The sequence below is a fragment of the Strongylocentrotus purpuratus genome, unplaced genomic scaffold, assembly GCF_000002235.5.
Source record: "Strongylocentrotus purpuratus isolate Spur 01 unplaced genomic scaffold, Spur_5.0 spur5_scaffold_6, whole genome shotgun sequence".
In the NCBI taxonomy this organism is placed as follows: domain Eukaryota; kingdom Metazoa; phylum Echinodermata; class Echinoidea; order Camarodonta; family Strongylocentrotidae; genus Strongylocentrotus; species Strongylocentrotus purpuratus.
The window spans coordinates 2,452,773-2,476,914 of record NW_022145612.1 but is presented as its reverse complement, the minus strand read 5'-3'; the positions used below and the strand labels follow the sequence as shown (position 1 = coordinate 2,476,914).

General features: G+C 35.8%; 1 protein-coding gene across 2 annotated transcripts in view; it reads left to right on the top strand.

The window, feature by feature from the left end:
* The window catches only part of LOC579955 (coatomer subunit zeta-1), a 63,901-nt gene extending 40,699 nt beyond the window's left edge, over positions 1-23,202 (top strand). The window contains exons 5-8 of one of the 2 annotated variants that reach the window (XM_003724029.3): positions 13,545-13,622; positions 16,022-16,112; positions 17,142-17,162; positions 21,475-23,202. In XM_003724029.3, the coding sequence (XP_003724077.1) occupies positions 13,545-13,622; positions 16,022-16,112; positions 17,142-17,162; positions 21,475-21,522 (238 nt within the window). In that variant the 3' untranslated portion in view covers positions 21,523-23,202. The remainder of the gene's footprint in view (positions 1-13,544; positions 13,623-16,021; positions 16,113-17,141; positions 17,163-21,474) is intronic. The other variant, XM_780043.5, reaches the window with a different exon arrangement.
* Positions 23,203-24,142: the final 940 nt, after the last annotated feature.

The window sequence follows — 24,142 nt, the reverse complement described above, 5'->3', positions numbered from 1 at the left end:
AGATGCAAAATAGAGTCAGAAAAATAAGAGATGAGGAACATTCGCTCAGACAGGAGGAAAAAAAAATCATATTTTGTTTTCATCTCTTGGGTGTTGCATGTTGTCATAAATTATCCTTTCAAGCATTTCTGGTTCAATCTTGATCATGTGATGATATGGAGCATCCATGTTTAATCCACCATTGATGAGCCATTCCTGATGAGCCATCCATTCTTTCCCATAGGCGGTACCTCACATCTCTCATCGATGGATTACAGGTTGTTGTATTCTTAGATTATTTACTGTGCAGAAATGTTGGCCTAGGTTTGATGAATGATTTCATCTAAGATGTAAAAAATAAAGCAAACTTGATTAAAAAAAGAGTGATTTTGGGCTTTCAGAAAGACCTTTACCAGACATACACTGCACAGTTAAACCTCTATATAGAGGCCACACAAGAGAACAGATGAAACTGGCCACTGCAAACAGGTGGTCTTTATAGAGAGGTGGACGCTATGACAGGTTTGTCTGCACTACATGTACCATGCAGCACAATGTACAGTATAGTATATGGGACCGTGGTAAGACGTAGCATCTCAGTAAGTGGCATATATAGAGAGATGTACCTCTACAAATACCTTTAAATTTGGCATAAGATATCTATGTCAAATCTGGTTGACAAGTTAAAGTCATATCAGATGGCTGCCATTAGGCCCTGGATAAGTGATTAAGTTGATGCCTAGTGTCTTGAGACTAACAAACAAGAGATTACGTGTGTCATAGATGCTCATTCAATTATGGATTAGCTCTAGAGAAATCTGATCTTCCATAACTGACCCATCCTAGTTTAGATATTATTGGAATTGTCTTATTCACACTAAAACTTTTCCCAGCTTAAAGAAAATCCATGTATATAGTATGACAAAAATGAAGAAGAAATAGAAGAAGAAGGAAAAAAGAAGAAGAAGGAAAAAAGGACTTTTGGTACTCATACTGGAAAGGTATTGTAGAGTAGCTATCTATGAATTACAGCACTTCCGATTCTAATTGAGGATGACTTTAAACAAAGTTTTTCTCTATTTCTACTTGATATTAACACTTTTTAAAGAATACAAAGAAGTTGATCACATTTTTCTTTTGCTTTAGTTCAATATTAAAAGGAACCACAAACACTATTTTTAATTCCTACAATTATTCTGATGGAAAGAAAAACAAAATTCTAAAATATATTGAGTTTCATAAGGGGTGCTCAACATCTGTAATTATTTCAATTCTTTGAATCCCAATGACCTTTAAGTCCTTATTACATTACATATGAATGCTGATGACCAACTACTGGGAGAAGTAGGCGGCGTGTTGTGGTATAGGAATATAGCCGAGGCTAGCTGTCAGACCATATTGGTATGAGTAATAAGGTCCATATGAAGGGCTTGTAAGGAAGGGGTGTCATGTTACAGGGATTACACTATCAAAACCGTAGTCCTAATCCTCTAATTACTCCAATATACAACCCATTTTAAGTTTAAGTTTGTATAGTCAGAGTATGATGATTCTTGAACTTGAATTTCCAACTAAGAACGTTAAGTGGCAATTAAAATGAAATGAGACAAGGGAGGGGCATTTTTCTGTCTTTCTTTCTTTTTTTCAAAAGACATTGATGAAGCTACATCTTTCAGACCCATGTGAAAATGTATAGCACTGATGCATGTTTAAAGAAATTCATCTGTCACTTACACATGACTTGATCGCTAATCAGATATCATTAATGTGCTATGATTAAATGCAAGTCTCCACATTTTGAAATCTAGAGAGACTACATATACATGACTTGTGTAGTATCTTTATGTTGATGTTAATGGCAGGTAGTAATATCAATCTGAATTCAGGAAATACCTATGGAGCTGATCTAAGATTAAAACAACACTAATAATAATAATAATAATAATAATAATAATAATAATAATAATAATAGCCTAATAGTCCACTTTAAATTTTATTGAACCGAAACGGAAATTCTTTTTGCCCAATTGATCGTGAGCCCGGCAGCCACTGAGCAGCGCCAGATCGATGTTGCTCTATCCCTTTATTGTGGAACGCCAAACAAGGTAGCAACAACTCTCATCTTTTAACGTCTTTTGGTATGACGCGGCCGGGGTTCGAACCCACGACCTCCCGGTTGTGAGGCGGACGCTCTATAGATTGAGCTAATTTGTAGGAATTAGAAGCCAAGAAAGTAGCAGCATGAAAGTCTGAATGAGTAGACTACAGTCAAGACATTGCCTTCATCATTTCTGAAGTGTTGTTCCCCACACCTGGGTATGAGTAAGTGGAGAATATAGCTAGGTTTACACGACAGTCCTTCAAAGAAACTTTAGGTCATGGTTTTAAACCTTGAAGAACACTGTAAACCTTTAGTTAGGGACTGTATGTACGCACTCGAGTTTCAAAACTTTAAGTTTAATCAAAGTTATAAACCGTTAAGGATCTTAAAGGTACTATGTCCCTTTTGCAGCCTACCCCAAATTCTGTAGAACTTTGCAGGAATTATGAATATGTCATGTATATCCTATCTGTGAAATTTAAACATTAGCAGTCTCCTCATATTCAAATTATGCAAGGAAACCCTATAGCAGACACTATTGAGTGACTGACTGGCTTTTTCTTCTTCTTCGGTAATAACATACATGAAAAGAGTTGTAAAGGGTACATGAGCATTTATCTACATCAATAACCCACTTCTTGTGATGGCCAAGATTAAACTGATTGAATCTTTGCGCAGCATAAAACGTATGACCATTCGGTACAATTGTCTGAAAATCAAGACTATTACTTTTGGGCTCTATAGCCCTAAAGTCGATTTGACAACTAATAGTCATTATTTTCCCACTTGAAGACATTTTCAAGCCCCACCTTTTTTAGGGAAGTTCTAAATTAGTATTATCTTTCAAATGCAGTTGGAATTTAACTTTTTCATTTTTTTGGTCTGCAAATGGGACATAGTACCTTTAAATCTTAAGGTTAGGGTGATAACTACGATCAGCAAGGTTCTTTTCTTGTAGTGCCATGCTGATGCAGCTAACTTTGAGGTTACACTGACCAGCTTGTAGTTTAAATGACTGGTTGCCAGGCTTGTATTTATAACACTTTCAATACTCGTTCCGCTGTTTATAACTTGGAGGTTTCGCAAATTTAATGTTTATAAGTATGAGTGTCCTGAGTGAACGTAGCTAGGCATTGGCACCTTGTCAGTGTGTGCATCCTCAGAGGATCGTTATCTGACCAGCCCACCAGCTGTCCCTTAGGAGTGGAGAGTAGCCAGTTTACTGGTTACTCCGTAAACATACCACCTTGCATGTCTACCTACCTGGCTATCGGCATGAAGCCAAAGAATTTCGCAAGACAAGTGGACTTTAGCTATTAAGGTGTCGAAATATCACACCTTGTTTCCTTTTTAAAATTTGTTTTGTGACTGTTCTTTTGTTGGGATTAATATCATACATGTGTATATTACACCAAGATTTTATGAAATGGTGGTACGAAGCCATGGTTTCCAAAGAAATCAAAAATATATTTCTGTGATTTTAGACTTGAAAAAATACCTCTGTTGTCTGTTAATATCCTTTTGTAATTGATAATGATAATCTGAATAACCTGTTAAGTACTTCGTCGCTGTTGTCACGAAGTGATGGTAGTGAAAAAAATTGCATTCACTTTGCGTGACGATTTTCCTCACTACCGTCACTTCGTGAAAACAGGGACGACTTATGCAACATATATTTATAGACTAGAACTACGTATCGTTGGTGCTCTTTTTCCTCAATTTTCTCTTTCCACTATGTCTTGTGATAATTATCTTAGCCGTACCATGTACTGAGATCACTAACATAAACATGCAGATGACTATATCTGTGATCTGACATTTGCATCTTCAGGAGCTATATGTAAGTTAAAGATCTTGCCAGAGATTGAAGGAAAGATGGAATTATATACTTAGTGAACTGTACTTGACACATCCTTGCAATCTACATGTATTGCTGCTGATGGAGGCAAGGGGAGGGGGGGGGGGGGGGGTCAGCATCTGTGACTGGATGTTGAGGAAAGAGGTGTTCCTCCACTTACCAGAGGGGGTTACCCCTCCCTCTCCAGGGGTGAACTGGTCATAAGAGGCTGATAGATGGACCCCACTGCTGGCTACCCAACGGGGTGTTCTCTCTCTCCCTATCAATGTGAGCAGTCGGATTGATGGATTGAAAGATGGCTTGATTAACACCAGGTTTCTAAACCAGAGCGGAGCTGCTGAAGGATGAATGTAGCACTGTGGAATGAAAGGTCTGGCAGCGAGCATCTTACATGCTGCCTCAAACATAGTTGTGAGAAAAATGGAGAATATCTATCTTCATGATGTCACAGTCACATAACAACTTGCAAAATGTGATAAAATATTGCTTGTTCATATCTTTGCAATATTTTGTATTGTGTTACATGAAGAGGTTTTCATTCCATGTCCATGTATAGAGCCTTTAGTTTGTCCTTTTGTCTGTACCTCTAATTTGACTCATGTTACTACAATGAAAAGACATTCGGGATGTAACATTTAGTTTTAGAGTTATTGACAACGTTTTGGTAACTGCTATCTAGTATCTACATGTAGTACACGCAGCGAAGGATATAGCTGAAATGTCTAAGTCCTGGTTGTGGTCATAATCATAACATTAAGCGTAGCTCCACTACGATAAGTATGAAGCATATCAGAAACAAATGTTTTGATGCTATTAGAAAATGCACCTCCAGCTTAAAGCAGTGTACCAAATCTATCTACAAATGCTTGATGAAATAAAGCATATCAAAATGATCTTATCCACACTGTCAACCAGACTTTGGCTGTTCATAAACCCTTTTTAAATCAGTGATTTATGATTTGTTAGAGAAATTTATCCACTCTCTGTTATTGAGCCAGAATTTGTTTCCCACAAAAGAAATGAATCACCTTTACAAATTGATAATGAGGTTTATCACAAATGTTAGTGTAGAGATTAAGTAAGGTAATGGTGACAAATTGAGAACTGATGGCTCCATAGGGCTTTGGATAATGTGCCTACCGGTATACAGGGAGTTGAAAATACAGGCGCTGACTTTGACTTTTATTGAAGTGTCTGTAGGTGATGTTGCAGCCAGAGTTTCTCTAGGGAGGTTGGTTGGTCACGTTCTCTTTACCTGGCTTTAAGTCATTCCTTCTAAGAATGTCGGTGGAGGGAAACCAATAGGGAGAAATGAAGCAGATATTATGAGGCTTGGGAGAAGTTTATTTGAGGTCGATGCTTATTCTGAGAGTCATCGTCACTTGTGCAGTGCACTATGGCACTTATTGAGTATGCTACCTTAGAGAATGAATGGGTTGATGTACTTATCATCAGGTCCATGAGCATGTGAGGTAGTGTACCTCCAAGTAAAGATGTATCTGACATGACTTAGTCTTTATCTGAAATCTTTTGTTTCAGTCGATGTCAGGGCTGGAGAAGTTTTCAGAGAGTTGATGATGACATGTATCTTCCCAACATTCCCATGCCGTTTTGGTATCTCTCTGTAATGGATGATTTGATTCATTCCTGACATTTTAAAGCTTTCATTCATGCTAGAATATATTATTAAAGTATACCCCTCTTTCTCTTCTGATTGATACTCCCATTGTACTTCTGATTTATATTCTAAGGTAATCCAGTCTTCTAGAACAGTATCAATGTGTTAATGTTGATAAGATAGAACACCTGTCAAACTCGTATTTTTCAAATTTCCTATATATTTAATTATGCAAGACATCTGCATCGAATCCTTGTCTATCCTTTGTTGTTCCCAAAAGGTTGTTACACCGCCCCCGATGATTGGTCGTAAACACTGATCTGTCTTATCCCAAGGCCTATTAGTACCACTGTCATTTATTGGGTACTATCACTCCCTTATGATAGATACCTGCCAGGCAATCATCACAGTTTGTATCAATTATAATCATCCAAAGCCTGACAAAGTCACTTAAAAGAGCTGACGAAGGAGCCATTAAACGCACCTCTAATTTGACCTTCATGCGGTGTCAAAACATGTGAGGTAATGGTCAGCATCCTGACCTTAACTAATTGTTCAGATTTTCATGTATTTCACAAAGCTGCTGGAGGTTACCAGCTTTAACTTTTGCATCCAATCAACTTGTATATGTATCTTATTTAAATTAAGTCAACTTCAAAATAGAGAATTCACTGGAATTTATTGAAGCTCATTGGTCATCCTAATGTAAATCCGCTGTAGTCTTTAACAAGATATCCCTTTTTGAACAGTGAATCATACATCAGATTGTGCTCCCATCAATGAATTTGTCAGAAAATTTCTTTCTTTTTTCCTCCTTTTTTTCTTGAGTAATTCAGTCCTGATGTTTGTGAGTCATTGACATGTGATCATTGACCTTGTTCAGCCGAGGAGCTCCCAAAAGAGAACATTTGCTTCAAGAAAACCCTTTCTGCTTCTACTGATAACAGATCGGGAAAACTTCACAAGAAAAATTGCTGAGGGCAGAATAGTGTTTGAGACTGATAGCTTTTGACTCCTCCAGTGAAAGGTACCAAAAACTTTAAAAAGAGGTTGCAGCGCCTGATTGATTTTGTTGAAATAAAAGATGAATTGGAATTTGTAATATGCCTTGTTGGGATAATAATTGCCAATTCATGGTCCCGCTAATTTGTTTTCTTCATTTGGAAAATATGACCAGTAATGAGCTGATGATGACCATTAGAAAGGCTTTTCTTGAGCTCGAGGCTGACTCTTGTGGACTCTCTTCACAGAGCATCTTAATCAAGTTTCCTGGGAAGTTTGTATTGGTATTCCCTTTCCTGTTGGCCAACGTTTCATGATTTTTCTTTGCTTGACTCGTGGGGATACTCTGTGCTCTTTGAGCGAATGATTGGGAGATGGGTGTGTGAACTCATGCAGTGAACCTGAGTGACCTCAGATAGGCTCGTCAGAACCAATTAACAGACAGTTATGATGACACCTGACTCAAGCCTTCTCTGGGTCTTTACAGGTCGAAGCAGCACAGCTTTTCTTCTCCCAACAAGATTATTTGGGTGCATAATATAATGGATGAATGACAAAATGAAGTATTAAGCACCCCCAGTGGAACGAGAGAGAGTTATGTTTCAAGTTGGACTTGTTTCGGTTGTGGTCTGTCTTCAGACTGACATCCGATACTTCCAGAGGGAAACAATAAAAGTATTTGTAAAGCAAACTTTTCGCAGTTGAGTTGCTGTGTTATTGCAGCAACAAATCTGTGGTTTGACTCTATCCTGAGCCTGACAACCAAGAACTCTATGATACAACAAACAAGTATCAATTGATCTTGTATGTTTTTTTTTCTCCCCTAAGTGCAGTTCCTGTTACAGATTTGTTAAAAATTTAACTGTAGAGCATTGTGGCGCTACACAGGATGCCAACGAGCATGCTGGATGTAAATAGCAGTGCAACAGTTATACTGCCCTCTATCTGGTGCTATGCAACATTTTAAAGGAAAAATTTCATTTCCAAAATAGTCCATATAGTCAATGTTAAATCGGATTATTGGTTTGATTTATTTGTTTCCCCTACTTAAGTGAATAGGTATTTTAAGCCCCAGTCCCATATAAAGCCGGACCAGCACGGACGAGCACGGACCACTCCGGACCATCCCGGACCATGGTCTGGGGTGATCCGGGATGGTCCGGGATATTTTGTTCAAAAAAGTGTGATGCTTTTAAGCTACAGTCCCATATACGTCCCGGACCGTCCCGGACCATCCCGGACCCCATCCGGGGTGATCCGGGATTCGGTCCGTGTTGACACCGTGTTGGCACTGGGGTGGTCCTGGATGGTCCTGGATGGTCCTGGATGGTCCTGGATGGTCCTGGGCGGTCAATAACTCACTCCCGGACTGCCACGGATCAACACGGACCGCCCCGGCGCCACTACGGATGACCCCGGACCCAGCACGGTGGCTACACGGATCACCCCGGATCAAACTATTGTCCCGGATCGTCCCGGACCACCCCGGCAGTTTTTGACCGTCAAAAACATCCGGGGTCGACTCCCGGACCGCCCAGGACCATCCAGGACCACCCCGGTGCCAACACGGTGTCAACACGGACCGAATCCCGGATCACCCCGGATGGGGTCCGGGATGGTCCGGGACGGTCCGGGACGTATATGGGACTGTAGCTTTAGGAAGTTCCAAAGTAATGAGATGAATATTTTATTTCACAGGAAATTAATACTAGCAAGTTTTGATAACTGTTTGATAACTTAAATGGAAATTTCATAATTTAAGACACCTTTATCCTGTGGATAAGATTTTCTGATTGAATTTATCACTTTGTCTTGACTTTAAAGTTTATTTATGTTTTTCCAAAATAAATGGGATATTCAAAGTCCTCAGCAACTAAAAGGAATACCTTTCATTTAGGCAGAAAATATATATTCTAGTACCAGTAAATATTACTATTAAATCTATCTCTACATGGCATTTATGAGTGAAACATAGGACTTCTACATGTAATTGAAGTTGTAACAGAAATACCTTTTGTACATATCACTACTACATATGATTTATTTTAGAATTCATTGTTATTGACCATTGACCTTTGACACCAGATGACCCCTCTCAGCTAGATCCGCTGTTTGGAATTCACCTCTGGTCTGGTGCATGATTCAGCAAAGCTCCATCTCATGTCAATCACCCTTTGACCTTTGACACCAGATGACCCCCTCAGCTGCTTGCTATTGAAGCTAGATTGGCTGTTTGGAAGTCACCTCTGGTCTGGTGCATGATTCAGCAAAGCTCCATCTCATGTCAATCACTGTTTGACCTTTGACACCAGATGACCCCTCTCAGCTGCTTGCTATTGAAGCTAGATCTGCTGTTTGGAAGTCAGCCCTGGCCTGGTGCATGATTCAGCAAAGCTCCATCTCATGTCAATCACCCTTTGACCTTTGACACCAGATGACCCCTCTCAGCTGCTTCTTATTGAAGCTAGATCGGCTGTTTGGAAGTCACCTCTGGCCTGGTGCATGATTCAGCAAAGCTCCATCTCATGTCAATCACCCTTTGTGGTGTCATCACAAGACTCTTCCCCCTTCCTTTTATCTTGTCTTACCCCCTCTCCAGGGAGCCCCATCCCCCAAACACACATAAAATAAATCATATCCTCCTCAATCAACCACCGACCCATCAGTTTATAGATTCTAGTCCGGTATCCATGGTGCATGACACTGGACTCTTCCCCCAGCCTTCCTCCTTTGTTAGCCCCTTCACTGGGTCACTTGTGTTGGGCATTCAGAGGAGGACAGGGACGTCATGGATGAATTGGAGTAACCTTTTGTTTTTCTGATTCCTAAAAGATTGTTGATTTATTACAAAGACAAATTATTCATAGCATATCCTGGCTACATCCCAGGGTGTGACTGAAATTTAATGTCTGAAATGAATTGTCCTTATTCAGTGTACATCAGTCTGGGTCATTCAGCTTTGAGCCACGTTTCTTTGATATTACCACACTCTAGTTAATCAAGAAAGTTTAAACTCAAAGGTACTTTCACACAACATGTTTTCTGCTACAAAGTGTGCCTGTGTTGTGTTACACCACCATCATTGCTGTGTTATGCTGCTGTTATTGTTTCTTTGGCTTTCATTGAAAAATTGAAAAGGAAACTAGAGATGGAGGGGGTTCTTTGATAGATTTAAGGAAATTCAAACTAGGTTGGATTGGTTAATAGTGAAACATAATTAGGCTTACCTTTTCAATTCCTTTGATCACCAGAACTCTGTTTTGTAATTGTATTTGGGTCAGTTGAACAATATTTAATCCACAGAGATGTGGATGAATGATTTTGACCTTTTTCCTTTTACCAAAACAGGATGTACAGCATTTGAAGGAATTGATTTGGCATGTCCAAAGCAAATGTCATCCGTGGATGTAAAATGATATTGTTCACTTATCCTTTAGAATCGCTTCAGAGTCCACCTGTCTAAGGTGTACCTATCTTTGCCTGTCTTAGAGATTCCTTGATGACGAGGTCATCTCGGGTCGCCTCTATGGACATATCAGATAGAACAATAGCTGACCGTCGTCTTGGACAGGATGTGCTTTGTTTTATGGCCAATTATTAGAAAAGATGCTCTATCTTGTCTTGTCATCCTTCTCCTTTTCTTTCATTGTATTCTTCTGCTTGTCCTTTCCTGTTTGTAAATCAGAAGAGGTAGAAGAAGATGGTCTTTCATTATGACTCATCTGCTCCTGCCTGCACATTGATTCTTGGATGATGATGTCCAGGTATATTAAGTTCTCACCTGTGGATTAGAATTCTTCTACAAAGAACGAAGGTATGAAGGGAAGCAAGAGATGATCAGGCACGAGCATTTTCTGATTTCAATATTATTTTATTCTAATTGAAATTTGGAAATACATTTTTTTATTTCTTATTTTTTTAAATTTTGATATATTGAAATGTGCTAGAGTTCACATAGACTTTTTTTAATGGTGGTCTGGATCAAAATTGTACAGTCTTTGCCGATTAGGCCCCTGTTCAAAATTTGAGGTCTAAATGCAATGGGTATAGAAAAGTTATTTTAGGCTCAATTTTTTTGTCAAAAGTTGAAGTCTCTGTGTTTAATGCTGGAGGAAGTTCTGCTTCAACTTGCATTCATTTACTTCAATTAGATGGCCTAATTTTTTCAAAAAGGCAAATATGATGCTTAGATAATGTTGTACCAGTAGCCTCAGCAGTGTTACATCTTTCATTTAGAAATAAACGGAGAGAGTGACAGTTAGAGAGAGAAAGAGAGAGAAGGAGAGAAATGTATAGTTAGTAAGAGGAATAAAACTACTATTATATATATGGTAAGCAATGCCCATGAATTTTCAGTTTTCGTTAATTGCGTCATCTTAGGCTCTGATTGTGTAATTTTTAAAATCATCAGGCTGAAAGGTTTTTGTCCTTTGGAGAAAGCTTGAGGTATTATTTGCACCAGGACCTCTCCAATCTACCCACCCACCCACCCTTGGCTTGGCACATCCCTCAGCAGGAGACAGAGCTGCCAACTACCAATCACATCATGGCACCTTGTCATCGCTCTACATCTCAGGAGACGAGGAGGAGGAGGAGGAAAACTTGTATCACGCTTCACCTGGATGCACCTCCTCTTGGAACCATCAAGTCAAGCTTAGGCTAGAGGCACCATTCAGTGATGTGGTCCCTATCGCTTTAGGGTGGTTTGGTTGCATGGTTACCAAACATGGACATCATCTGTAGGAAATTGGGCTAGAGAAAGATGAATTACAGAAAAGTGACCCATGGAATAAAAATTATTTAATAAACTATTCTTTGAAATATAAGAAAGAAAGAGAAAGAAGCCCACAAACATATGCTAAATATTTAAAGGAAATGAAAGAATAGTGTCTTCTTCTGCATCTCTTCATGCTTGTCTTCAAATATTTGTCTCATTGCCAAACTCTAATGACGAACACATAACTTTTAAAAGATTGACATTTTGATAGTCATCATGAGATTGAGGTCATCCCTACTATTAAAGATTCTTGATATAACTTGATGTCACCTGTCTTGAATCAAAACTTGTGAAAAGTGATTGGTCACTGGTGATTTATGAATTGGTTTGAAATCAAGAAAAGATGTGGATCTGGTTGAAGTCTGCTTAATTGCTTTTTGTCCTGTATAAGCAGTGCCATGAATTGAACGATTGATGTGTTCATTAATTAGGCCACAGTTCATCTTCAGAAGAAGGAAGTTGATCTACATGAATGCTCTTTCCTTCTCTCCTCTGCTCTCTCTCTCTCTCTCTCTTCTTTCTTCCTCTGTCTCTGTGTCTCTCTCCCCCTTTCCTTGCCGTTTCCCTCCTACAGTCCAGTCCCAAATCAGATTACGGATGTTGTCATCCTACCCTTCGTTTCCAAGGCAGATCTTAGTTGCATCCAGTGACAGTGGAATATATATATATCTTCTTCCTTCCCTCTTTCTCCCCCTCCCACCCCCTCCTCCCTAGGGGATGGACTACCCTCCCTATTTGATTGACTTGTATGTCACTTCCTTTTCTCTCATCACCCTCACAGAGCAGAGTAATATTTCCTAGGCAGTGTTCATATTTCTCAGTTGTTTTGTTTTGTGCTTGTCTAAAGAGCCACTCTACTTGTTTTAGAGATCTTAGTATATCTTTGGTGTCTAATGACCAAAAAGAAGGGTGTTAGAATACAGTTTTACTTTGTAGTGATTTTTGTAATCAGGCTTAATAAGTTTCATGATTATTTAGATATTAAAAAAAAATATATACCTTTACTTTAGTGGGATTTTCATGTTTCGTGGATAGTAACACTGACATTAAAACTTAATTTTCAGATTTTTGCCTGTAAACTGGAATAGTTATTCTACTAGATTTACATTTTTATATTTACCTACCTAAATAACAATTTTGTTGTAAAAATGCTAGGTGGTAGAATGAAATGAAATGACCACTAGATAAGAATGGACAGTGAATGTCCAGTAGCACATTTGTGTATAGTTTACACCTGAATGTACTACTCACTTTTTTATTGACAAGGCCCTTCGAGATCAAAAGCAAAACCATGCAAAAACAAAAACGAAAACAATACAAACAAAAAAAAACAGCACAAAACTTATAAATATCTAACACACGAGATCAGTAGTGAATGATTTAGATTGATTTGTATGGTCATTTGTGTCATTATTGTAGTGATGGTATTTCTTTTTCTATTGACAGAATTGTTTTATTGCTCAATTCATGGAGAAATTCCTTCTGTAGTATAACAATTTATCAGTCTGCCACCTGTAATGATATTATGCAGTCATGACAGTCATGAAACATTAAAATGAACGTTATCCCTAGTTTGGTGTGGATACATCAGCTCCATGGAAACCTACACCTTGAACTAAGCATGCAAGCATCTTCTGCTTCCAATTCCCTTTCCCCCTTAGGATGGTAATATTTAGTCACAAAGTCAATTGCACAGATCCTGTTTTCTGAAGGAAGAGTCGAGATGCCTCACCAAAATAATGTGCTGATTGATCACTCTAATTCCTCTTCATATCGCAGACCTTTTTTCTAAACCTGTCATCCAAGAATGATGCAAAGATTTGACATGGCCCCCTCATGATGTCGTAGTATCATCCAAGCGAAGCTGAAGAAAGGCACATTGGGTATTAAGCAATGTTTCCTGACCTAGATTCCAGTGTCTGTGGTGCAATCAAATCAACATTTCAATTTCATTCTAGAAAGAAGCCTAAAATGAAACTAAAAGGCTTTCACTTAAAGAATATTGACTTCATTTTGTAAAGTCTCTCCCCATGTTTCTAGAACATTTTTTCCAGACAATACTGATGTACTGATCCTGTACAGTACATACATGAATAATTTTGTTGTTTTCATAGTTTCAGTTTCATGAACATTTTTTAAACAATGCTTGTGTACTGATGTCATTAATTGATAATTTTGTTTTCTTCATTTTTCTCTTTTTTTTCTGCAGGAAAAATGTAGAAAAGAAAGCTCTATTTGATCACCTGGATTCCATTATTCTTGCATTGGATGAAATCATTGATGAAGGGTAAGTAGTAGAAGGTATTGAATTTTTCTAAAACCAGAAATGTATGTGACGTGAAACTATCATAAAATATTAATGATGGCCATTTCCACTTCCAGAAACCTTTGCAAAAGTTTAGTGTTGTCAATTATGATTCAATATTTCACAGGGGAGAAAATAGGAATTCATTTATCTGGACCACTTGAGGAATTCATGAATCTAGACCACTTGTAAAATTCACAAGCAATTTGTGCTTGCAAAGTTTCTGGTTATACAGTAGTGTAGATACATTTGGTTTCCATTGATAGAGCATTGGAGCTCATTTGAGTGATGGCTGTTAATGCAGTGCACATTAGCTAAATTATATTGACATGTGATTACTTAAAGGTAATACAAAGTTTTGGGAAATTTTGAAAATTAGGTGGATAATGATTCTTTACAATTTTGATATATTTGGATGCCCCTGTGGATGTATTATAAGCACTAGAACATTTAGCCCCTAAAAATTTCTGCTTTCAAATAGCACCTATGGCCGTATAATGATAGCTGCGACCATGAAAATCTCAGAATATGTAGTTGTGATATATCATTTCCAAACGGGAATAGCTCATTGGTCGCTTTTAGTCAAGAAACATTGTTTTATAGCTTAATTAATATCTCGACCTTAAGAGGGAGCTATACAACATAAAGAGTTTATTATTTACAATTTTATAACTTTAGACTCGATTTCAACCGCGACAACGATCACTGAATATTGTAGGATCTCATATGCTTCCAATATGTTCATTTAAACCAAATTCATGACCCCATACCAAAACTTTGTATTACCTTTAAAGCAGTGGTTTAAAAACATAGTACAATTCTCTAAAAAGCTATGAAATCAAATAACCACCCCAAGAATAGAAATATAAAAAATATTAAAAAAGAAAGATAATTGCTAGAGCTACACCTTTTTTCCCCTCACAAGGAATTTATTAGAAGCTTAAATGGCCAAAACAATTATAAAGTGAATACAAAAATGGACCCTAGAAATTGCTTAGGTCTATTATATGAAAGAATTTAGAAAAAAATGTGCGCAAGGAACAGACAAAATATACACCATTATTATTTGTAGAACAGCACTTTTCATGTTTATTCATGATGGATGTATTATGAACAAAATTTAATTTGCACACTCAAGCCTTTATTTTATGAGCAATTACATGTAGATTCATCATTTAGTAATTTTTCCCCGCCCATTTAAACGCACAGAGGTTTGGCTTTTTCTCCCATATCGTCCACAAAAAGAGGACAAAATCAGTTTGAAATTAATCTGTAGAACTCGCCAATCAGACATAGAGATAAAATAAAAGGAAAAGAAAGAAAGAAAAAAAGAAAGCCAGTGAAATTCAAACCACTGATGGAAATGATGAGATTGTCTAGGCAGGATGTGATCAAATAAAAGAGTTTCCTTCCATGCAACAAAAATAAAGAATTATTTGGTATTTGTGATTTATGTGAGATTGGAATCAATTTGTGTCTGAATGCTGTACATGTATCAGGTTGCACACTGTGTTGTTTGTTCCAATTGTTAGAAAGACGATTGATGTCAAATAGTCTGCATCTGGTTTTACTTACTCAGAAAACAAAGGATATGTGACATTTAATGGAAATGGAATTTCTTTTCTCTTTAAAAAAAAAATAGGGACGTTTGTTACCTTTTAACCTTTGGTATGAAGCTTAAGTTGAGCTGAAAATGTATTTGTTTTTCTTATTACTTTCTTTATAAAATAATGTCTACCACAATGTAGATGATTCAGAAAAAGAAAATTTGAGAGTCTAGAACTCAAAATGTATTTACACACTTATGAGTGGACTCCTTTTAAGAGGAAAAGCCAAATGACTCTGAATGGTATTGGCATCAATCACTTATGTAATCGTCTATAATTTCAAGTGGATTTGCCTTTACACAGATAAAGAGGCATTCAATTCATGAAAATTACAGTTTTAGCTCATGATTATTCTAAACCTCATTCATGTAGATTTTTTTATTTTTAATTTCTATTCCTCAAAATTGTACAGTCTACATAATACTTTTGAGACAACAAAATAGATGCATATTCACCTGTACTTTGATCAGCATCTGAAATCCTAAAAAAATGATATTTATGATAAAAATTATTAAAGTGATCCTTTTAATATTTGAATTTATTCATTGTATTTATATTGTGTAAGCTTGTGCTGCTTTAATACATTTGTGTTGTTTGCTTTAAAGACCTTGCCCTAAACTTATTGCAAGTTCATTGCAGATCAGTAAAAAATGGCCAGACATGGAAATAGATATCTCAGTTCTTTAAAGAACTAAACTTCATATATAAGAAAATCATTTCAGATAATATACACATGTATGATTATTGCTCTTGCTGATTGTTCTCACTTCTCAGGATCATTCTTGAAGCAGACCCAATTGCTGTTGCACAAAGAGTTTCACTGAGAGGGGATGATGTACCAATCAGCGAACAGACCATGTCACAGGTATTAAAATGCTTGATAACAAGTAAAAAGAAACGGTCTTTTATTTATAATCCTACATGTCTATGACTTTGTTGTTGTGTTAACATATCATGATCACAATCACTACATGTATGTATTACATATTACATATGACATATTGCATCTATGTCAAAACGCACACCTACATGTATTTATAAATGTGGAACATCTCATAATTATTGTCAGTTCAGTTTTGTATAGAACTGTTAAAGTGTGCATCAAGAAATGGCTTTATGAATGCTTCAATCATACATCAAAAGTATAAACGTATAAATAAAAAGGAAATGCACTACCAAATAAACAGTTGTTAAAATTTCAGTTATACATGATCACATTTTGATGTTGTGATGTGTTTGAGGTGTTTAGAGGTAACTGACAAGGTAACATTTCCTTGAGAAATCACATTTATTTACACTTTTCATAGTGTGAAAATGTTTATGTTATCATCCATGGCATATTGATTTATATGACATGTTTCAGGTAGTAAGCTAAGATGAATACAGACGTATCGTGCATGATTGTAGTAGCATTGATCTGTAGATTGTTTCACCAGTTGGTTTTTTAAACCACTGTATCTCAAATTTTGCTAATGAATTCACCATTATCAATTTTAAACGGACAATTAATTTTGTTGCATGAAAAATTTAGACGTAGCCTTTGAGACTAATAATAAAGATATCTAAAGCCACAATTTTAAAGAAAAAAAATACGGTAGTCATATAGCCTACTGGATAGGATGGTCTATGACGACTGAGGATATTCATGGGTATATGCATGGACCATTACACCATGTTACAGGAATGCTGTCTGACTAGTGCTCCTATTTAAAACTAATAAACAAATCTATTTAATCATTGGATTGCAAATCAGTGCCACTACCTTCACAAGCTGAAAGCTGTTCTTCAGTTTTATTTTCCAGTTGTTTTATTATTTGGTTTGATTTCTCCCTCTGTCACATCCTTCACCCTTGTTATTTTTTGTTCTGTGCCTCCCTCTGTTGTGGTGTTGAAGGTCATCAGCAGCAAGTTGGATGTAAGTCTGTCCATTCTGATTGATTGCTTGATCCATTTTGCTCGCAGGGATGGTTTCTCGTTCTCTCATTCTGTTTGTGCATATTAATATTTATATTATGCCAAGAACTCACATTCTCACTTAAACCATTTTCCTCTCTTAACATTTTTGCATGGATTCCCTGTTTCTAAATTTTAAGCTTTTGCTCTGGATCTAAACTTTATTTACCTGTAGATCCATCAGAGGATATTTCTCCGGGGGGGGGGGGGGGGGGGGGTTGCTCCCAACATGACTGGCTACGCAATTGTGTCCAGAAAAAGCGTTGAAAGGGTGTCTTTCTCAGCTACTGGTATACAGTGTCATCAATTTTTTTCTTAAAAAGGGGTGTTTTTCAAGCACTGATCGCACAACCCCCCCCCCCCAAAAAGGGTACTTTTTCAGGTTCACAAGTTTCAACGTTTCTTACATACCGCATTAGGGTCATTTCAGAAAAGGTGCGCTACGCCATTAGGGTCCATTTCAGAGTTTGAGGGACACGGGTGGGTAGCACTTGTGTATGAGAGTGACCCCCCCCCCCCCCCCAGGGTGATTCTGGTGATAAGATCAGTGTTAAATCTCTACCCATCTTGATAGAGTGTCATTAGGAGGTGAAAACAAAAATAATAATATTAATAATTGGCTACCGGTATATTTTTATTTCCATTTGCTATGGGATAGAGTGCATACATAATTAGACCTGCTGCCATGCACATTTGTAGTGCTCAAAGCAGCCTTTGATTTACTAGCAAGAAAACATGGATAAGCAAAGGAAGACTATTTGTCATATTCTCTATCACATTCCTAAACCTGACTCATACTAGACATAACACTTTCTGTATTTTATAGGAAATATGATATGTAGCATAATTACTCCCATTATAAAATTCGTTCTTGAAAGAGAACAAAAATACCTGTTTGCATGTAGCTGGCATCCATGCATCTTTCTTTGCACCCACTAGTTTTTAGATTAGTTTTGTAAACTGTCCTTCTTCGAAATCTCTTTGTGCTTGTAGTCTACCAACTTCATAATGACTGCAATGTATAATAAGTAAATTATATACCGGTCATGAAAATGGTTTGAAAATGGCTTTAGAAAGACCCATGCAAATGCTCTCCAGGCATACATGTTTTTGTAGGGAAGGGTTGGGATGGGTTGGGTTGGGTTGGGAGTGGGGCACTACAAAGTAGAAAGAACAACAATGTTGGTACACCTGGGGAGTGTTTCACAAAGGGTGCGTTTATTGACCAATTTTTTGCCTAGAATCTGCGTTTTCAAACGTCTTTCAGGCAAATTTTTAAGGTGATAAAGCGCAAAGCCTTTTTCAAACGTCTTTAGATATGGGCATATTGTAACGCTGAAAAAAGTGCGTTTTGAATGTGACATACAGCCAGAATCATGTTTCCAAGACATGATAAACGCAAAGCTGTTTTGAATCCCACATACAAATTGGACCTTCCCAGGTTAATTTGGACAAAATTATGGCAGGACGTATTTGCTTTTACAAATATGATCTTTAGATAATATTTTGTCCTTTAATAATGAACTATAAACAAAATGTAAATTCTGTAGATTTGTGACCATGATTTGTACATCCCTTGAGAGACCAATACCAGTAAATGGGGAGAGAAAACAGTTGCATGAATGGCCTTCTATATTTGAAGTCCAATTTAAAGTCAATCTTAATCTTTGTGAAACACCCCCTGGTATATGAATGATTTATGTACACAAGAGAGCAGTAGTAACTTTCCTTCAATTGCATATGATATCTTTTTAAATTGAAGATTAAAAAAAAATTGGGAGCTCATGGACTACCGAGTTATGGAGAAAGATGTTGTAATTGTCCTTTAGACACGTAGCCTTACTCTCTGTTTTGTTGTCTTAATATTGACTTACCAATCCATATTAGATGAAGGCAATTGTAGTTATTAGATTTTCAAATTAACCATCATACGAAGACACTTACCAATTAACAATCTGTTATTTCATCTCTTTGGAATCAGAAGTATATTAATTCTGTTTTAAGGATATCAATTAAGGCCGTTTTGGCTCCAAACAGACAGTTCTTCAGTCCATCAGTGAAATACTATTTGTATCTTGTTTTAGTATTAATGGTGAATCACCTTTCAATTCAGGCAAAATGTAAAAACATACTATTTTTGTATACAGGCAAATGCTACAAATAACTTTTGGATATTACGATACTTGTGATACTCAATGAAGCCAAATTCAAATACTGTATCTTTGTACAGTTATGCACTTGCCACATAAACTGCTAAGTTTACTAAGTTTCTTCTGCAGTATGTTTGCACTGTGAACTTACTTGTTTTTTGTGGCTTCTCTTTCATAAATGTATATTATTGGAACAGTTGAATAAAAACATTTGAAAATGTTTATTTCAAAAGTGATGTCTGTACATTAGCACTGTGCAGGCAAGTCACTTTTATAGGTTTGGCTTGCTGGCCAATGAATTGATCCTATGTATTACATATATATTACACTTAAACCACATACATTTTAATGAAATTAGAATTTGGCTGGAGTTGGAAAAATATTGTCATGAAGATTTTCATTATCAAAAAGTCTATCAAATTTGTTATAAAACCAAAAATGTTGTCATGTTTTGTCTACAGACCCTAAAAAAGGTATATTTACAATATAGGTAATCATTTTCATAATAAGTTAATTTCTATATTGATTACATTCTTCAATGATTGTACTACTCACATTACCAGAGTTGCTAAAATTGGACTTGTTGATATTTCCATCCCCATTAGGTGAAAATTCTACATATACATGCACGGGAGAGTGAATAAATGTATGGGGTAGATTTGACACTAGTTGGCGCTGTAACATTAATTCAAATGCTTTCCTGCATTGTGTTTCATCCATATACCTGTATGCTGAATTACTCTGAAGCCTTATGTACAAGCAGCCTTAATACATGGCATTTGCATGTAATATATTTTAATAAAACCCTTTTAAGGCTTGATCCCCAATCCACCCCCCCCCCCATCAACATCTTTGCTAACAGCCTGAAATGTTGTACCTGTATAAAGTGAAGTTGATTTCTTTATTGAAAAATGTACCTTATATCTAAAATAAGACAAATATAATATAATTTTAAGTTCTACACCATGATATCAACTAATTTTACATACAAGAACAGTGTACGTATGTATTGTATTCGTTCACTTTATTCTAAGATCTGAAATTATACATTGAGCCTTGTACATGGAAATCTCTTTCATTTTCTTTTAAATTGATCAATTTCTTTCATTTATATATAAATGTCAATGTATACATGTAGGTAATGGCCTATTTCTATATTTCCTATTATCGCAATATCTTTTTTCTTCATGTTTATTTTATCTTCTTTTTTCTATACGGTAATTGTTTCTAGGTGACAGAAGTATTTGGCAATTTGACTTGCTTTTGTAGCGTTATTACAAATGAAAATATATGATCTCAGCTCATGATATTTCAATATGCTAACAAAGTGGCAATATACCAATATTCAATATTCACACTGATTTTTAAAGTTATATATCCTTTTTAGGTTTTTATTTAAAAATCTTATCACATTCTGAGATCACAGTTTGAAAAAAAGTTGGAAATGATGGGACATGTTTCAAATCAGCCACCAAAAATATATGTTGACCAGACCTTGAGTTAACTATCCAGTTCATTCAAAACAAGAAAAGCTACCCTTTAAAATGAGCAGACACAGTAAATGAAATCCATTTAATTACATTAATTACAAATTCTTATGATACAAAATAAGTTTTGGTAGTGTATACTATAGATTTTATTTGTAGAATTTCTTCCCCATTCAAGATAGGTTTACAATAGCCTTTTTGATTTGTTGTTGTAAGACTTGAATTACACATACCCACTATGAACATGACGGACAATGAAAGCAGACAAAATATACAGTTCCTCAGGTAGACAAAGGAACATCCCTTCACTGCTATTATGTGAAAATGTGTAGAACAGGTAAATATGCATGTGACACCTGTTCTACACATTTTTACATAATATCAGTGAAGGGATGTTCCTTTGTCTACCTGAGGAACTGTATATTTTGTCTGCTTTCATTGTCCGTCATGTTCATAGTGACCGGTACCGAGTAGGTCAAAACTTTATGATGAAATACAAATCCATTTGGTATGAAATATTTCTTCCCATTTCAGTGTGTATTTTGTGTGTATTTTGCATTATTGAATCAAGATTGAATGAAATATGATATTTTAAATGCTATTTTTTCTTCTTCTCTTTTCTTTCTTTTGCTCTTAGGTTCTCCAGTCAGCCAAGGATCAACTGAAGTGGTCATTATTAAAGTAGCATCAAACATCCTTCTCGCCATCACTTGTACAAATATCTGTTAAATTTATGATGTAAAATTAAGAGTCTAATAATTCATCTGTAGAGTTAATAGATATAGATTGTTATTGGTATACATGTACACATGTTTTATACACCCAAGTCTAAGAGCCTTTTGTAGTATGGAGTCACACTGTGTATTTCTCCTTAAAAGACCATTCAAAGCCTGGAGGAGTAAGTCAGGTTGAAAATTCATTCTATTCCTTAGATTATAAGTAAACAATTTATATTTATATGTAAAACATGTAGTTTAGAGCTGTGGATGATGACTGTATGTATATATACAAACTCTGTTCCAGTCAGAATTCATACTTTCAGATGAAAGTGACTTAACACTTAGTCATTTTCAATGTTGATTATCTGCAGAAATGTTATTGGGTTTGTATAATTTTACTTTTTAATTTTCTCTTTTTACAAATTGTATTAGTATACAAATGTAGTACCGGTATGTATTGCAAGGCCCTGTATTTTTGGAACAAACTTTTTCTTTGTCTAAAAAAAAAATCATGAAATTAATAATAATCTGTATTACCAAATTGATTCATACATCGTAATTCAAACCTTATGACTGAAGTGTATTTAGTTTTGTATTGATTCCTTTAACAAAAACATTAGTTTTGTGTGATTGTTCATTTTCTTTTGTCAACAATGCTATATATAAAAAAAGAATGCAATACCATTAGCAAGAATTCAATTTTAAGATGATGATTAATACCAAAGTCAAGATTATCTAAAAGGAATAATCATGGTCCAGATAAATCACAATTTTATGTTGTTGTTTTTTGTTGGTAAAAGCAGAACTTAAATGAAATATTATGATTGTCAACCTCATTTTTCTTTTCCCCAATATGACTGTTGTATTCTACATGAACTTATTTAGTATAGGCTCCCCCCCCCCCTCACTACAAGGTACATGTACTTGCAAGGTCAAAGTAAATCTAAATTTTTACTCATGTTTTAAGTCAGTTATGTCTTAATCCAGGAACATCCAATGAATATTAATTTTGAGATTATCTTTGTAGGATGAAGCTGTACATTACATTGGGAAATAGTTGTTTATACTAAACAAACAAAAAATTAAATATGTATCAACAAGTTTGTTCTCCTTGCTAATGGTTTAATACATACTTTTTGTAATATATAGCTTTAATCTAAGATTTTAACATTGAAAATTAGATATTGGGTCAACATTGACAATATTTTTAAATAATTTGATACTACTTACTATTCACTACTAAGAGGCAAGTGATGAAATGTTCAATGATCAACTGTCATCCTTTTTCCAGTCCCAAGGGTTACCAGAGAACAATAATTTTGAGCATAATTGTTGGTACTTATGTATTTACCGGTATTTATTGAAATACAAGAGAAAATTTTAGCATAATACTAATATTTTGTTTCCAAGCAGTAATTGGTATTCCAAATAAATGACAAATTTTATGAAAGATATCAATGAAATCAAGGTGTGATGTACATGTAATTTTATTTGGGCAACAGTTTCCTTTTCAAGTTTATATTTCATTCAGTCTAATACATCGTGTGATTATTCTAATTTAATGATTAATCATTTTCTGTCAAAAATATCAAACCAGTGTTGTAAGTATTACACAATAAAGTGCATTGAATGTTTAAGACATGAAATTTCCTTTGTCAATTGTATTATGTTTAAAAAATCCCTCTGTATTTATGTTAACATTAATAGGTGTGATCATGAGGTAAATCCGATAAAATTGAAGGTATTACATGAACAACTAATATATTCATAAAAGGAAAAGAAAAATCGAATTTTTAACATTGAATGAATGACCTCAAGTTCAGTATCATTAACAAATAACAATGACAATTTAAAAAAATGTGATTATTTTACCATTTCATTAGTATCATTCAGTCAATTCATATGGGCATATTTATACTGATCTAGTCGATTCAGAATGTTTTCTTTTCGCAAAGCTCATTCTCTCATTTTTATGAACTATAAGATCAAGAAAAGTTACACTAGTCCTTTTTTAGAATTACACAAAAAGCTAGATTACCAACAGTCCTTTTCAGGACTCCCCAATCCTCCCCCCACTCTCATGGTGCAACTGCAAGCCTTCTGTATATCTACATCACCATGGAAGCTGATACTTATAAGCAGCATCTAAGAGCTACAGTGTAATTGAGTTGACTACATTTAGTTGTGCATGTGGGTCTGTAAGGTGTGTGTGCATGTAGAGGAAGGGGTAGTTGGTGTACATGATTTTGTTGAAGATAATTGGTGCCGGGTATTGGGATTCCATCGAGCTTATGAATATTGGTCAATTTTTGTGTGTGTATGTGCCCCAAAGTTCGTTATTTATGGCAGGGAGAGAGAGAGAGAGAGAGAGAGATCTAGAGGAAAATATACTGTTTAAAGGGAATTTTACTTCAGAGACAGAGTCTTAGAGATGAGGTACATCCAGATGCTTATATGGTTTGAAAGAAAGCAGAAAGCAAGGGAGAAACAGATCTTGAAAAGTTTTAGGGAAATCAGATAAAGATGGGGAAAGAATATGAATTGAATTTAAATTCAAATTACTAATTAATCAGTTCAAGTTGACGA